The sequence below is a fragment of the Onychomys torridus genome, chromosome 4 (genome assembly GCF_903995425.1).
Source record: "Onychomys torridus chromosome 4, mOncTor1.1, whole genome shotgun sequence".
Taxonomy (NCBI): Eukaryota; Metazoa; Chordata; class Mammalia; order Rodentia; family Cricetidae; genus Onychomys; species Onychomys torridus.
In genome coordinates this window covers 19825887-19841331 of record NC_050446.1, presented here as the reverse complement: position 1 = coordinate 19841331, position 15445 = coordinate 19825887, and the positions used below count along the sequence as shown (strand labels likewise).

Sequence of the window (15445 nt, the reverse complement as noted above, 5' to 3'; positions counted from 1 at the left end):
TCCACTGACCAATGCTTCTGATATGCTCTGTTCCAATGTCACAAACAGTTGTTCATGGTCCTCCATACTTCTTTATACTTACCATACAACAAGAAGTAACTAATGTGGACTTAGTTACAGGCTGTACAATATGGAAAGACTTTCAGTAGGTACTGTGCTTTTATCCCTCTTCTTATGACAATTGTTTGCAGGTTGAGAGGAAAGAAGGAAGATAAATATGTCACATGAAGGTAATAGAGTAGTGACAAGCCTTCAACCATCCACTATGGATTTTATGGAGTAAACATGGTGAACAGCATTTGCCCCTCTATAATATTTTGAGCCTTTCTTAGAAATTTGTATTGTTATTCACAATTAATTAAATTATTTTATCATAAATCTTATTTTATCTTTACATATATGGTTTTGAATTTCATCCCAAAGTTTTTCCTAAATGAACTCCAAATAGTATGTGACTGCCTTAAGCCAAATTTAAGTCTTGCCCCACAACATTTGAATATAGTTATAAATATGATATAACATTATTGAGTGAAAAATATAATTTTAATTTTAATACAATTTAATATGCATTCACTTCAACTCTAAATAAATATTGTAACATGAATCTTAAAAGGCCTTATTATGTAACACAAATTGTTAAACTGTCTCATTAATTAAAAAAAAAAGCCAGATATTGGGGTAAATCCCCAGAAAGATCAGCGAGACTGAATAAGCCACAGCCAACCTCACCTCGCCAACTCCTCAGCTGATACTGGTTCCTCAGACTGAAAGCTTCTGTGTCTTTACCCGAAAGGGTCTTAGCTGAACTGCCAATAAAAAGCTTCTAGTTACTGGTCCTCACACCTTATATACCTTTCTGCTTCCTGCCATCACATCCTGGGATTAAAGACATGTGTGCTTCTCAGGCAAAGACATGAATCTCAAGAGCTGGGATTAAAGGTGTGTTTGGCTCTGTTTCCAGTGTGGCCTTGAACTCATAAAGATCCAGATAGATCTCTGCTTACCAAGTGATAGGATTAAGAGTGTGTGCCACCACTGTCTAATCTATTGGCTGTTCTATTCTCTGATCCCCAAGTAGGCTTTATTTGTTAAGAGTATGAATAAAATATCACCGCATCCTATTGTCCATTTACTCAGTGCCTGGCCTCCCTTAAAGAAATATTTAAGTATTATCTTTTGATCTGATCTCTCTGTCTCTCTCTGTCTCTCTCTGTCTCTCTCTGTCTCTCTCTGTCTCTCTCTGTCTCTCTCTTTCTCTCTGTCTCTGTCTCTGTCTCTGTCTCTCTCTGTCTCTCTCTCTCTCTGTGTGTGTGTGTGTGTGTGTGTGTGTGTGTGTGTGTGTGTGTTTGTGCACGCACGTGTGCTTCTGTGTTGGGGGATCTGTCTGTCTGCCTATCTATATTTTTGTAGAGTGTGATGCTGGAGAATAAACACATGGCCTTATAGGCACTAGGTTTCTGTGCTGGCTAGTTTTGTGTCAACCTTATGCAAACTAAAGTCATCTGAGGAGGGTACCTCAACTGAAAAACATGCCTCTGTAAGACTGGGCTATCTGCAAATATGTAGGACATTTTCTTAATGATTGACCAGAGAAGGACCAGCCAATCATGCATAGGTCCATCCCTGGGCTGGTGGGCCTGGGTTCTATAAGAAAGCAGACTGAGCAAGCCCTGGTGAACAAGCCAGTAAGCAGCACTCCTCAATAGCCTCTGTATCAGCTCTTGCCTGCAGGTTTCTTTGCTGTTTGAATTCTTGTCCTGGCTTCCTTCAGTGATAGTCTACAATGTGGAGGTACAAGCCAAATAAAAACTTTCCTTCCCAAGTTTATTTTTGATCATGGTGTTTCATTCATTGAAGCAATAGAAACCCAAAGGCAGTTCCTCTTCTACCCCTAAGCTATATGCTGTTAGCTCCCAAATACCTTTGTACTTACTTTTTTTGTTTTTGTGTTTGATTTCAAGACAGGGTTTCTCTCGCTTTGTAGACCAGGCTGGCCTCGAACTCACAAAGATCCGCCTGCCTCTGCCTCCCAAGTGCTGGGATTAAAGGCATGCGCCACCACTGCCCAGCTTGTTTCTTTTTTAGTATTCTCACTCATCAGTTTTAAAATTATGAGTACACAAGCATATTATCAGATTCGTTTTGAAAAAATAATGGATTTTACGTCTTTGACTCTGTAGCATATACCTATGGCCAAATATAATGTATTCAAGTAACTCAATCCAAAAGCATGTGATGATGGTGATGCAGGTGCTGTTGATGAATTGGGTAAACATGACAGGGTATCATATTACTTCTCACACACTATCCTCTGTATGAGAAAGGAAAAAGTTAAAATTTACCAACATTGAGGATGTGTGCTTGTATCTGTTTCTAATAAATTTATTGATAGTTATACTTTCGGAAAAAGAAGAAAATAAAATTTGAGATAAGGAAAGACACAGCATTGTTTATTAAATCTGAGATAACACTGAGTGAAAGGTTCTTCAGTATTTTGTTTATTGCTAAGGGACAAAAGTGCAAATGAGAATCACAGAGAGATGGAGCCACTGTGATTTTCACACTCACAGCCAGGAGAAACATTCCTAGTTCATGCATGTTCAAAAGATAATATTTGTCCAGGTAGAACCATAAGTTAGGAGAAAATATATCATAAAAAAATCAATATCCGCTGAATTTACTAGGACTTCAGGAGAGACTGGCAATCCCCAATACTAGAAATATTAAAAGGAAAACAGTAAATTTCGTATGTGCACATGACTCCAGAACCCATGTCCAGTGAAGCACGACAGAAGTTCTGCTATTCTGTCTAGCGGCAGAGGCTGCTCTGCTGTCAGTCAGTTTTAAAAGCGGGACACCGGTTCTACAACACTGATACCTCGTTCATAGAGCCATGATGCATCATATCAGGAGAGACAGTTAAAAAGAATGAGAAGTGGATGGGGTGGGATTGGGGGAGGCAGGGGAGGTGGGGAAAGGGGAGAGGACACTGGGATTGGTATGTAAAATGAAGTTAAAAAATCTTTTTTTTTTTTTTAAATAAAGAAAGAATGAAATTTAGTTTCAATATTAAATGACTATCAAGTTTTCCCCTGTTTGGAGCAGTGATGAAGACGAAATTCCAGTCATTAGCTGCGGCTCTGCTACAATATGGCCTACCAAGTTGACTGGCGTCAACATTTGTAGGCCATATTTGATGTGATAAAGCCTGCAGTCATGAACACCAACAGAATTCTTCCTTGTCTTCGGAACAGGCTGTGTTAAGCTACAGTGCAGTGAAGCCTGTCAAAGTTGTGTGCTCGAGCTGAACGAGCAGAATTTAAGGAAATGAATGCTATAGCTTTGCTCCTGAGCAACGCGGCTCCTGCAGATGCAGTTGTTGCTGCTGCGCAACTTCTGTAAGCTCTTATAGTCATGCTCTGGCCATTCATACCTGATTTCAATCCATTTGCCTTCTCAGATCAGCAGTTGTGTGACCCTGGGGAATTTCTTTGCCACGACCACGTGACTTGTGTCTCTCAGAGTTGGCTGTGCGATGGGGACCCGGACTGCCCGGATGAGTCAGATGAATCTTTAGTCACCTGTGAGTAGAAAGGTTCTTTGCTTTTGGATTTGCCTCCGTGTGAAACCAAATGTCAGTTGCTTTTACAGATCGCTGCTCTTCTAGTTGATTCTATTTTTATTTCCTTTTTTTTTTTTGTTTGTTTGTTTTTGTTTTTTTTTTGTTTTTGTTTTTTGTTTTTGTTTTTGTTTTTTTTGAGACAGGGCTTCTCTGTATAGCTTTGTGCCTTTCCTGGAACTCGCTTTAGAGACCAGGCTGGCCTCGAACTCACAGAGATCCGCCTGGCTCTGCCTTCAGAGTGCTGGGATTAAAGGCATGCGCCACCACTGCCCAGCATACTATTTCCTTTTAAACCTATCCTGGGAAATGTGAAATCTTTTGTTTATGTTTTCTTCAAAATGAGTGAATGAGAGACTGAAATGCAGTCATAGAGTTTGAAGTACCTTACTGCAACTGTGCTGGTGTTCGGAAACTTGTAGAGAAACAGAAACAGCATAGCAACACAGGAGCCTTCTTCTGCTTTGTCTCGTGTATCTTTGATGGAGGCGTGTACAGAAGAAGGATCATTAAGAAAAGCAACCTCTAGCTTTCACATCATTTATATTCATTTTTATAACTCTACAGATTACTGAACATAATTTCTTTAGAACCTACAAGACAGAAACCTTATCACTGAGGGTCTAAACCTTTATAAAATGAGATTAGGGTGCTCTTGCTGTCTGTGGGTTCTAATCCAAGTTGAAGCATTTGTTACATGAAATCCCCAGAGGATTTCACTGACTAGACATGCCACTGTAACAAAATTGTGAATAATGGTGTGAGTACATACAGCTGAATGACCCATAGTTGTATGGGTGATGACCTGTTTTCCAGTGTGGGAACTGATTTTGATACCAATATTGGAGAACTTGCAGCATCAGTCTGTGGTCCTCATATGCCCAGATCTGCCAGCATATCAATATTATCCCCAAGGCAAACACACAGTTCTGTAAAGTCAAAGTGAAGGAAAAAAAAAAACTCATCATTGTTGTTGATTGATATTGTGGTGATAACCTTTATTGGTTCCCTTCTATGGTTTTATCTATGCACTTGCTCATTTTGTAAATAGAACTAATGCATTAGTTATTAAAATCTTGCCATTAAAAATGTAATCAGTGCTCAAAATATTCTTTATGTTTGCAAGCCTACCAAGGTTTTTCAGCATGGGTGAACATGAATATGTGTAATGAAGTTTCTCATCTTTACTTTAAACCATCTTCCACAGGAAAAGGTTGGAGTTATTTAAGAAATTTCTAATTTTTACCAGTTTTACATTATAAAATTTTTGGGTTGGAATCCTTATAGAACATAGACCAGATTCTGGGTGTGATAGATTGAAGATAAGAAAATAAGAATGTTATAATGAATTAAAAAGTTTTGCCAATCCCTACAATAGTATTATTTGTCAGTGTAGGAAAGAATAAATCACTCACACATGATACAACACAGATGAACCTTAAAAACATTACACAAATGGGAAGATACTAGCCATAAAGGATCATGCATTTTATAACACCATTCATTGAAAGACACCATATAGACATTTCAAATTTAAATTTCTTAATCTAGACCTTCATAATTAACACAGTGCTTCACAGTGTATTTTGTGAAGTTCCTATAAGTTATATGCCTAATCTCCATAAAATAATGGTACAATACTGTAATTACATGAATGTGAACATTTGATGTGAAAGGTCCAAACACTCTGGATGGACACTTGTGAAGACTGACTCTTAGGAATTATAATTTTGTTATGTGTACAAACAGAGACATGTTACTTTTGATTTGATAGTAAAACACATTGTTTTAAATGTGTTTAAAATTTAAATGAAACGATATGGTGCAATGTATTTTTGCCTAAATCTACTCAGCCTTTACAATGAGAAGAATAAGTGAGAATATATCAAGAAATATGGAACTTCTGAAGTGAAAAATTCCATCAGGGATCAGATATTGTGGGAGATGAGGAAGAGATTGGCCTACAATCTTTGATAACTGAAGTGCTTTAGGGAAGAAAAAAAAATACATAGAGGAAAAAAGTTAAATGAAATTAAAATATACAAGGTACTTAAATGAACCCATGATTTCTTCCTCTCCTTGGTTTCTTTGGGAATATTTTCTCATAGCCAACTGGCAGGAGTTGAATTTCACTATCAGCTACTGACTCAGAAAATTTACCTGGTTTCAATTGCCACTTGGTGGACTTCATTTTGGAAGGACTTAACTAATATTTGGGAATTTTAAAAAATTTTAACTTTTTTTTATGTGAGAAGAAATTCTTCACCCTGGAGATGAAGTTCTTCCTGTGTGTAATTTGAAATGTGTCTTCAAGTATCTAAACCATGATTAGAACCACCTTTAGTTCCTATGAGGTGAGGAGAATAGGAAATCAGGAGAATCTCCGTCTTTATATTCATGGCTTTCAACTCACTGTTGTTAGTTGTAGGATACAGCTAGAATGAATGTAAACGTGGGAAAGGTTTCATTGTGAAATGCAAGCATGGCACCATCTGTGGCAAGGAAGTCGTCTTGAAAGGCACATTCTTCAGCGGTATTCAAACCTTAATTCCTTCCAGGATTTTTCTGTTCAATGCTTAATGATTCTTCTTTCCACAATCAACTCCAGCTGGTGTGTGATACTTTCCGGGGATTCAAAGTTATCAGAAATAACCTCACTTCTTTTTTTTTTCAGCCAGGAAAGTATTAACAATGCTACTTGTTCTTCATGTGACTGCTTTATTAACATTCTGAGATATCACTTAAAGATTTCTTTGATTACAGAGCATATTTTGTTTATAATGTGATTTAATTGAGCAAAGGAGTAAAGTATAAAAATGGCCCCTGCAAATGTAGCATTTGTAACCTAGATAGCTGTGACAATTTATGCATTGACTTTGTTTTGTTCTTATGTAGGGTAAGTAAGGCTTTTATGTAAAGGACCTCAATAGTGACTGTTTACATTTCAGAGACTTACAGGGTCTCCACTGAGTATTATCCTTTTTAATGTCTGTTTGTTTGTTTTTAAACTATCTGCTAGCTTTCACTATTAAAAAAATTTATAGTAAAAAAAAATCAAAAAAGAATAAAGTAGGCTACAGATCAGATTTGGTTAGCAAGTTATATTTTGCCCTACCAATGTCTAAGTATAATTTCTGAAACATACTGAATCTACAGTTGTGCATGCACATCTGTGTGTGTTTAGGTAATGTGGTGGTGTTGGGGTGGATCGAACCCACAAAGTAATTGAATATCGCCAAGACCTGTTTGTGGACTCATGGTTCCAGCCTGAAGTAACATAGCATGGTCTGCAAACTCTGCATGCTTTCTATATATGCAAAGCAGTTGGCAAGGGCTGAATCTGAGTACATGCTACAAAACTGGTGGTTTACCTAGCAGCTTTCTTTTCTCAAGTTTGAAAAAAAAAAAAGTATTACGAAGCGGGACAACTTGAAATTAATCTGATCGCTCCAGTATGAACCGAGTTTCTTGATCTTTTTGTTCCTCCATGCTTGGCTTGCGGTTGTCAGTCTTACCTTCACGGACTGGCTGCTCCATCTTCTCTAGCAGACAGTTCCATTTCAGACACAAGGAAAAGAAAAAGGAAAGCAAACAGGCAAATGCCTGTTCACTCACTCTGTCGGAAGAAGAGCTTCTATTAGAATTAAATGCAATCGGTTTCTGCTTAGAACTTCTGTGCTTGAACTGATCATATGGGTCATGGGGCAACAAATATTCTCAGCAGAGGCTATTTTCTGGGTGAGATGTGAAGTAAAGGTAATTGTCTCAGTTCCTTTTCCTCTTGCTATGACAAAATACTCAGACAAAAGCCATTTCCTTTCCTCCATCTATATAGTCCAGGATATCAGTCAGGTGCTAACTATTCTTGGTAGATCTTCCCCTCTCAATAAACCTAATCAGGATAATCCTCCACAGAGTTTATCTTGCTTAAGGCACTTACCATTCTTGAAAAGGGCACAGGTTCAAATATCAGCAGCACATAGCAGCTCATAGTCGTCACAATTGTAACTGCAGCTTCAGGGCACCTGACACCCTCCTCTGGTCTCTGACCATTGCACACACATGGTGCCCAAAGCTCATATACATAAAAATCCTGTTCGGAGGCCCATCTTGCAGTTGATTCTAGATTCTGTCAGATGGACAACACTAAATACCATAGTAGTAAAGGGAAAAGGAAAGGAAAGAGTTTGAGTAGCAAAGCCTGCTGGTGGCATGTGCCACAGTGACCTGTGCTGTACCTCTTCCCACCTTCTGTGTGTGGGGTGATGTGTATTGTGTTTAAACTGCAGTTGCAGGCCCAGCTCAAAAGCCCATTTATCTATAAATACCTTTGCTATTCTCCACCTAACTTACTTTTTTAATTCCTGGAAATGATAATAACTGCCTCACATTCAAGTGCTGTGTATTAACTAGCAAGGCCTCCTCTCCACCTTGGGCCCCACCTGCTTGCTGCACTGAGAATACTGTGAACCACTTTTCCTTGAAAGCTTTTGATAGAACAGTACTTCCACATCTGGCAGACTCTTTTGTGTCTACTTCAAACCTAATTGAAAAAAAAATCAGCTTTATACATAGGGATGTGTCCATGAAGAGGCATAGCTTATTACCTAAAGTCATCTGAGTTGACTAATGAACAGATTTTATAACTAGATTAATGACACTCATGTGTCAGGAAAACTTTGATGTAGAGGTTTTTCTAGAGCAGGTTTTTTTTTTTTTTTTTTTAGTTATTGCTCAAAAAAAAAAAAAACAAACCAACAACCCACTATGCTGACTATTTATCCAGAGTTCAACATAATATTATAGTTATATTGGTATAAAATATCACTAATTGATGCTACAGAAGTGGAGTGTGCTGACCTTGTTATCTGGTTCTTTTAAAGTAAAGACAGAGTTTGTGGTCTTTCTTGTAGCCCTTCACTAGGATGATTAGTAGAGGCAGAGCTTGTGTTTCTTTAAAAATGTCTCCCCCCAAAAAAGAAATACTGAGGTGAAGAAAGATTCAATCCCTAATAAGACACCTCAAGCCACCAAATTTTAAAGTGTAACATTATTTGAGGATCACAGAAGGTCATTTCAATACATCTGCTTCATGAAGCTTCAGGAGTGATCTTATCTAATTGAACAATGTAGTAAAAATAACAAGTCTCCTGTGTCCCAGGAACAGAAACATTTCTAAAAGATGAAAATGTCTGTAAGCCATCCAGCTGGATGTGACTCTGCATGAAGTGACCATCGTTTCTATTGTGTTTCTGTTGTTGTGAGACTTTTTAACTTTCTTTAGATAGTGAGATGTTAATCAACTTCTTATATTCATATACGGACTTTCCCCCTGTGGTATAAGGTATAAACCTTTTTGATAATTTCCTTCTAACTCTCTCTGATACAGGTCAGAGAAATAAAATGAGATTCATGTGGGAAGCTATTAGCAAACAGATACTGCCCTTTAAAATGTATGGTAGAACAAGGCAGTGAAAGTAGGCTACAGGAACACTAATATGGATGAAAGTGTGGTCAGTGTTCCTAAGTAATCGTGATTTAGAGGTCACTTTGCAATGAGCTCATCTATGGGAGGCTCAGAGCTAAGCTTTCCGTTAGGTAGAGAAGCAGAAATGGTCTTACAGATTAAAGAGAAAGCAGATGAGACCCAAGAGGACAGTTTATGTCTCTTTCAATTCTTTCTGTTTTGTTCGTTTTATTCTGACGCTCCTCTCCTTAGCAGTAGAAAGGCCAAAAGCATTGACCCCTCCTTAATAATAAAAACACCCACTAAAGAGCTTGATATGAAGGGGTGATGGGAAGGTGAGAAAGTACCGTGAATTAAAGGAGCCTGTCAAATGTTGGTTCATTTCCGAGCGCAGTGGGCACCAGGAAAAGGTGAGATTTCTCCTCAGTCTGGACCACTGTGAGATAACAGTGTCTCAGAAAGTGTCTTTGCAATTCCAAGGAAGGTTGATTGGTGGCAGAGGTGACAGAACTGAGTGTCCTACAGCTCCCAAGGCAGATTCAGTTCCAAAATGTCCCAAAAGCTCACCTTTTACTCTCTGTTGCTGACCCCATGGTCTTCTGATTCAAGATTGCTGGTCCAAGATTCCAAAAGGATAGCAGTCCGTCCCCAGCAGAACTGAAACTGCAAGGATGAAACTCTGCTGTGTGAAAAGACAAGGGGAGAATAAAACTCATGCTTTCAAAAGACTCTGTTGCTAAAATCTCCTTGGCTTAAAGGATGATGTACGGCAAACATCAGCCTTGGCAGGCTCTGCAGGGACAAGTCTGAAACTGAGCTAGGAGCCTTCCTGGAACCTAGTGAATCCATCACTTACCCCCCAACTAATCCTGCACTGGGGGTTGGAGATGAAGGCTTCTTTACTTTTTGTGGGTGGGTACATTTAATCCCAGAAGATCTTCCATTCTTTAAACTCAGAGCAAAAAAATGTACGTGTGACTTTGACTCAGAAGTGCTTCTGAAAAGACCCTTTTGCTAAGTGAGGCTCTATAGGATGATGTGTGCCACAAGCTCGTTTCTAAAGGTGATGCCATTCTCTTGTCCCACTCATGACTTCTTCCATTATTACTTAAGGATAAGACACAAACTCTTTGCTTAGTCAGTAGGGCAAGGAGTAACATCACCCTGCTAATTGATATATTGGCCCCTTTCAGATCTAAGCAATATAACTGATTTTTAATTGAATGTGTTTACTTAAAAAGTTTCTAACAATTGTTTTCCTGATTGGGAGATGGCAGAAATTATTCACAAAGAAAAAAAAATATACTATGCAAAATGGGTTTGCTCTGGGAAGCACAGAATCAATGAATGAATCACAGTTTTTCTCCTTCGTCCAGGAAGATGCTCTGTGATCAAGCTCCCACTACTCACTGCTTAACCTTGAAGGGTCACATATAAGTGGGAAGACTTTATCATTTGACCAAAATCTTCCTTGGTTCTTAGGAACAAAGATGAAAGGGGATAGTTCCCAACTCCTCTCATTGAATAGCCAAAAGAGAAAAAGGACTAATATAAAATATTTATTTTATAATTTTGATTGCAGCCAGAGCCTGAGAATTTTAATCTATCATAAATGGGAATTAGAGGAAAGCCTTGTATCTCTTTGACACTTTGCTACTTTTGGAAGGATTTTTGACATTAGTATTATTAAATATCAGGGGTCCTTATAGTTGCCTTAGGAGAAAGGTAATGATGTTAGAGTCATCAAGGAAAAAAAAAAAGATACATAAACACGTTGCCAATCAAGGGCCTCACTTCCTTGGGTAGAAGGCTAGAATAGGAGTCCAGACTCTGTCTCTTGGCTTCAAACTGTAACACACTGTGGGTTGTAGCAGGTCTTTCTTTGTACTGCTTGCACGAAATAGTGACACAGAGATTTGTTAATTGTGAAAGCTTGGCCTTAGCTTAGGCTTGCTCCCAATTAGCTTTCATAAGTTCAATTAACCCATTTATATTCATCTACATTTTGTCACATGGCTCATTACCTCCTCTCCATACTGTATTTCTGACTTGCTTCCCTTCTCCTTGGCAAATTCCCCTCCTCAGAGTCTTCCCAGAGTTTCTATCCCTTTCTGAACTTCCCGCCTATCCTCCCTGGCATAGTTATTGTCATTCAGTTCTTTATTAAACCAATTGGAAGGTGCCTTGGCAGGAACATATCTTCACATTACCCAAAAGGATTATCTCACAACTTTCCCCCTTTTTGTCTAAATAAAAAGGAAAGATTTAAACTCTAACACAGTGAAACTATGTACAATAAGGATAATTATCAACTTAATTACATTTATAATGTTCAGTCCATTAGTATTTGGCAAATTTGAAGAAAATATTCTATCTTAGTGAGTCCAAAGTTTTATACCTAAACCATTTTCCTTCATAATTTGTATTACCAGCCTAAAAATATCCTTTCAGGTCTTAAAACATTTTCGTAGGTAAACAACATAAGCTTTTATTTTTTTTTTCCTTTTTTTCTTTATTATTATGTGTTTTAATTTTATACATCAGCCATGGGTTCCCCTGTCCTCCCCCCTCCCGTCCTCAACCCCACCTTCCCCCAGCCCCTCCTCTCCATTCCCACAACATAAGCTCTTATGTCTCTCAATTTTTATAAACTTTACATCTCTTTCACATTTTTTTGAATTTGGTAATGAAACAAATAGTAAGACTATAACTATCTAGTCTACAATCCCCATTAGAGACCCTAGAAGTATAAAATATTACTTGAGCAAATAGGAAGTACAGAACAAACAACTTCCAAATTATAAAAATGAGAGAGATAACTAGTTGCCTGGACAGTCACCCAAGATTCTTCCATAACATTAAGGAATCTATTTTGGGTGTATGGGCCTACAATATCTGACAGACTTTTCTGTGAAGCTGGAATTTTGGAGGACTGTCCTTCATTGTCTTTGCAAAGATTGGCAGCCAAGTTCCTTTGCCTCCTGCATGCCCAGTTCAGACAGCATATTATCAGCATTTGAAGCAAAGACAGTTTATTGTCCCCATAGCTAGTTTGTCACAGTAAAAGCAAACTCAGTATTGAAGTTCTTTGATGCCCATCATCTTTTTTTAAGTAAATTGGTGCATCCATAAGAAGACATGTCTCACTGTCATGAAAAGCCTTATATTATTAAAACATCTGAAATGCCATTTTCTGTAGATCTCTGAAGTGTTTGACGAACACTTATCTATCTAAAATACAAGAAGCTAAGTCAAGCTTATTTCTGTTTACATTTAAACCCTTACTACAACTTTGATTTTCATCTTAATTATCCTAAACAATTTGTAAGAGTAGCTTTCAAGGACTAGAACTTTACCTAATGATATTAAATGTGTTGCATTGGCACAATACCTTACAGTATGCTATAACAAAAATAATCTTAAATTTGTACCAGTATACAAAAATCCATACAAATGTAAAATATCTGAGCATACTAGTTAATTTTTAGTTAAAAAGTGGGTTCAGTAATCTACCGTTTTATCCTAACATCCCAATATCCTCCTATTTTTTTTCAGAATGAGATCCTTGAATGTAACCTTCTTTGCTTAGTTTTTTCCTTGAACATGACCAGTAGGAATTTGCAACCAACACCCCCCTCCCATGATAACAAACATACATAACCCACCAGATGACCAATAACCACCTGTCCTACCATTTGGGAATACAGGTGTCATGTTCTTAAAACTACTTCCTGTTGTCTGGAAATGACAGCATCTTTTGGTGACCTGAGAAACTGAGACAATGGTCAAGTCCTGAGGGAGCTGCCTGTGTCATTTCTTGTCCAGACTCTGTGTGATGGGCAAGCACAGGACTTAACTGAAGACTGGGATGAAGTAGTCTCTGAGGCTGGACCATCTCAGCTAGCTGCTTTGAAGTTTCTCTGGATGCAATTTTTAGGAAACTGCAACAAAGGAATTCTGAGAGGCTGGGTCGCCTGGGCTACTTGTCTTCTTTGTTGATGATATCTGGTTCTTTTCTTATTAAAACACACAAACTTTTAAAGCTAACATACACATCTGCATAAAGAGGGGTATGGAATATGTGGTATGCACAATTCAGCTAAGGAATATTTTCTGTTTTCTGTTTGAGCAGATAAAAGGCATTTATCAACTTTATAAGTCTGTTTGGTCTGTATAGCCAAACTGTAATATAAATCTCTATCTATGCCATATGAAAGGATGATATGTAATAATAAGTCATTCATACTCTGTAGTCAACAAGATTTATCATGTCTCATCCAGTCTCAGAGTTGTTCCCATAATAGAAGGATCAGCATATACATCACCTCTCTTGTAGTTTTCTTGGTTTCTTCCCTCATGTCTGTAACCAAGATTTTCAGGAGGTCTCCCCTAATCAAATCTGATTATTATTAATTTTGAAAGAATCCATAGCTTTTTGTTTCTTGTGGAAACAAAGACATAACCCCTCTCCTAACATAACATATTTCATGACTTTCATACTAAAGTTAAAACATCCTTAAATATTCTTAGGCTAGTTTAATTCAACAATTTCCATGATCTAAGCAGCTGTCATTTTTGTTCATTAGAATTTAAAAATTGAAGGTTAATAGCACTATATAGAATCCAGACACTCTGTTCATTTCCCATCCTTATATGGCCATTTTTTAAAAATATTACTTTACTCTCTTTAAAGACTTCATTTTATTATTTTTAAACTACTTTTTAAATGACTGTCTATACACATCTTCTTTTCTTTGTTTAGTATCTAAGCATATTTTAAAGCATACTATGTCCGTCCAGAGAATTTGTTTGTTTGTTTGTTCTGTTTTGTTTTGTTTTGGTGTGTTCTGGCTTTCTGCATGCCTTCTCTGCACATGTGAGCCAAGACTTAAAGGGCCAGGGTACCCATCATACAGCTCTGCTTAGCACATGATGGCTGGCTTGTCTACCCCAGGATCAGTCCAGCAGGTTGCCCCACTGGTTCTGGGCTACAGCTGCTGTTTAGCTTTTTGTGAGAGCCTAGGCTCAGTCCTTTGGCACTGGTTGGGAGCTGAGTTTATCTGCCCCAGCTCTGGGAAGTTGGTTGGCCCACATAACAGCAGGCATTACTGCCTAGTGTCAATTAGCTGGCTGTTCAAGTGCTTAGCTACACAGCAGAGCCTCTTAAAGGAGCTATACATTTCTATATAGCAAGCACCAGGACTGCCTGTGAGACTGCGGTTGCTAGGAATCTGTGTTCAACTCCATATCTGGGAACTTTTGTCAGCTTTTTCAGGCCCTGCATGGATACATGTGCCCCATTTTGGACACCAAATGTAGCAGATTTTTCTTTGGGCTGCCTGCTCCGAAATAATGTCATGGAGACTTCTTATTAATTATGAAATCTTGGCCTTACCTTAAGGTTGTTCCCAGCTAGCTTATAACTTAAATTTTTTTATAACTTAAATTAAATAGTTTATATTAATCTACATTCTGCCATGTAGCTCATCTCCTCTCCTCTATACTGTACATCCAACTTACTCCTTATCTCATTAGAGAATTCCAAGCCTCAGATTCCTCCCATAGTTCCTATCTCTATCCAGAAGTCCCACCTAGCCTTTCCTGCCTATTTATTGGCCATTCAGCTCTTCCTTAGCCAATCAGAGGTACCTTGACAAAGACACATCTTCACAGATTATCCCACAACAGTGTGTGAAGATGGGTTCCTGCAAATTCAAGTTTGGATTCTAAAACCCATAATCTCAGAATGGATTTGTCCTAGATTTAAAGAGCTAATTAGGTTACAAAAAGGTCATTGGTATGCTAGCTAATAAGAAGGGGGAATCCTACACACACAGGAGAGCTTGTGCAAAAGATGATAACACTGCTGTCATTTATATTGATTATTATTTAATTGTGAGTGGAGCATTTGCTTAAGCAAAAGAGTAACATGCAATTTCATAGTAAAAAGGAACATTATTTCTTCTACATTGGCCTTTTGGAATTACGTTACATTTTCTTCTAAATGTATACATAAGAGACAATTATGTATTTGATTTAAATGACATGTTGTTCATTTTCATTTAAATAGGAAGGAAAATGCCAAATACATTTATTATAATCACTTAATGTAATTGATCAATCTAGAAAACCATCATTCAGCAACTATTTACTGAGGTGCAATAATAATATGGGTATAAACCAATGCTAGTAGGCCATTTCTCATTTAATCTATCCAAATGAACTATTGTTTCTTCTGCACAGAACATTGCCCTCTCTGATGCCAAGGCAGAAATCTTACATAGTTATTAATTTTAAATATGAAAATAACTGGCTGCTTGATTGTGGAACCTCTACCTTTAGAAACACTGCCCTTTGCT

General features: G+C 37.8%; 1 protein-coding gene across 7 annotated transcripts in view; it reads left to right on the top strand.

The window, feature by feature from the left end:
* The window catches only part of Lrp1b (LDL receptor related protein 1B), a 1919409-nt gene that overhangs the window by 342422 nt on the left and 1561542 nt on the right, over positions 1-15445 (top strand). For all 7 annotated transcript variants that reach the window (XM_036183000.1, XM_036183003.1, XM_036182999.1 and 4 more), the window contains exon 2: positions 3461-3583. In XM_036183000.1, the coding sequence (XP_036038893.1) occupies positions 3461-3583 (123 nt within the window). The remainder of the gene's footprint in view (positions 1-3460; positions 3584-15445) is intronic.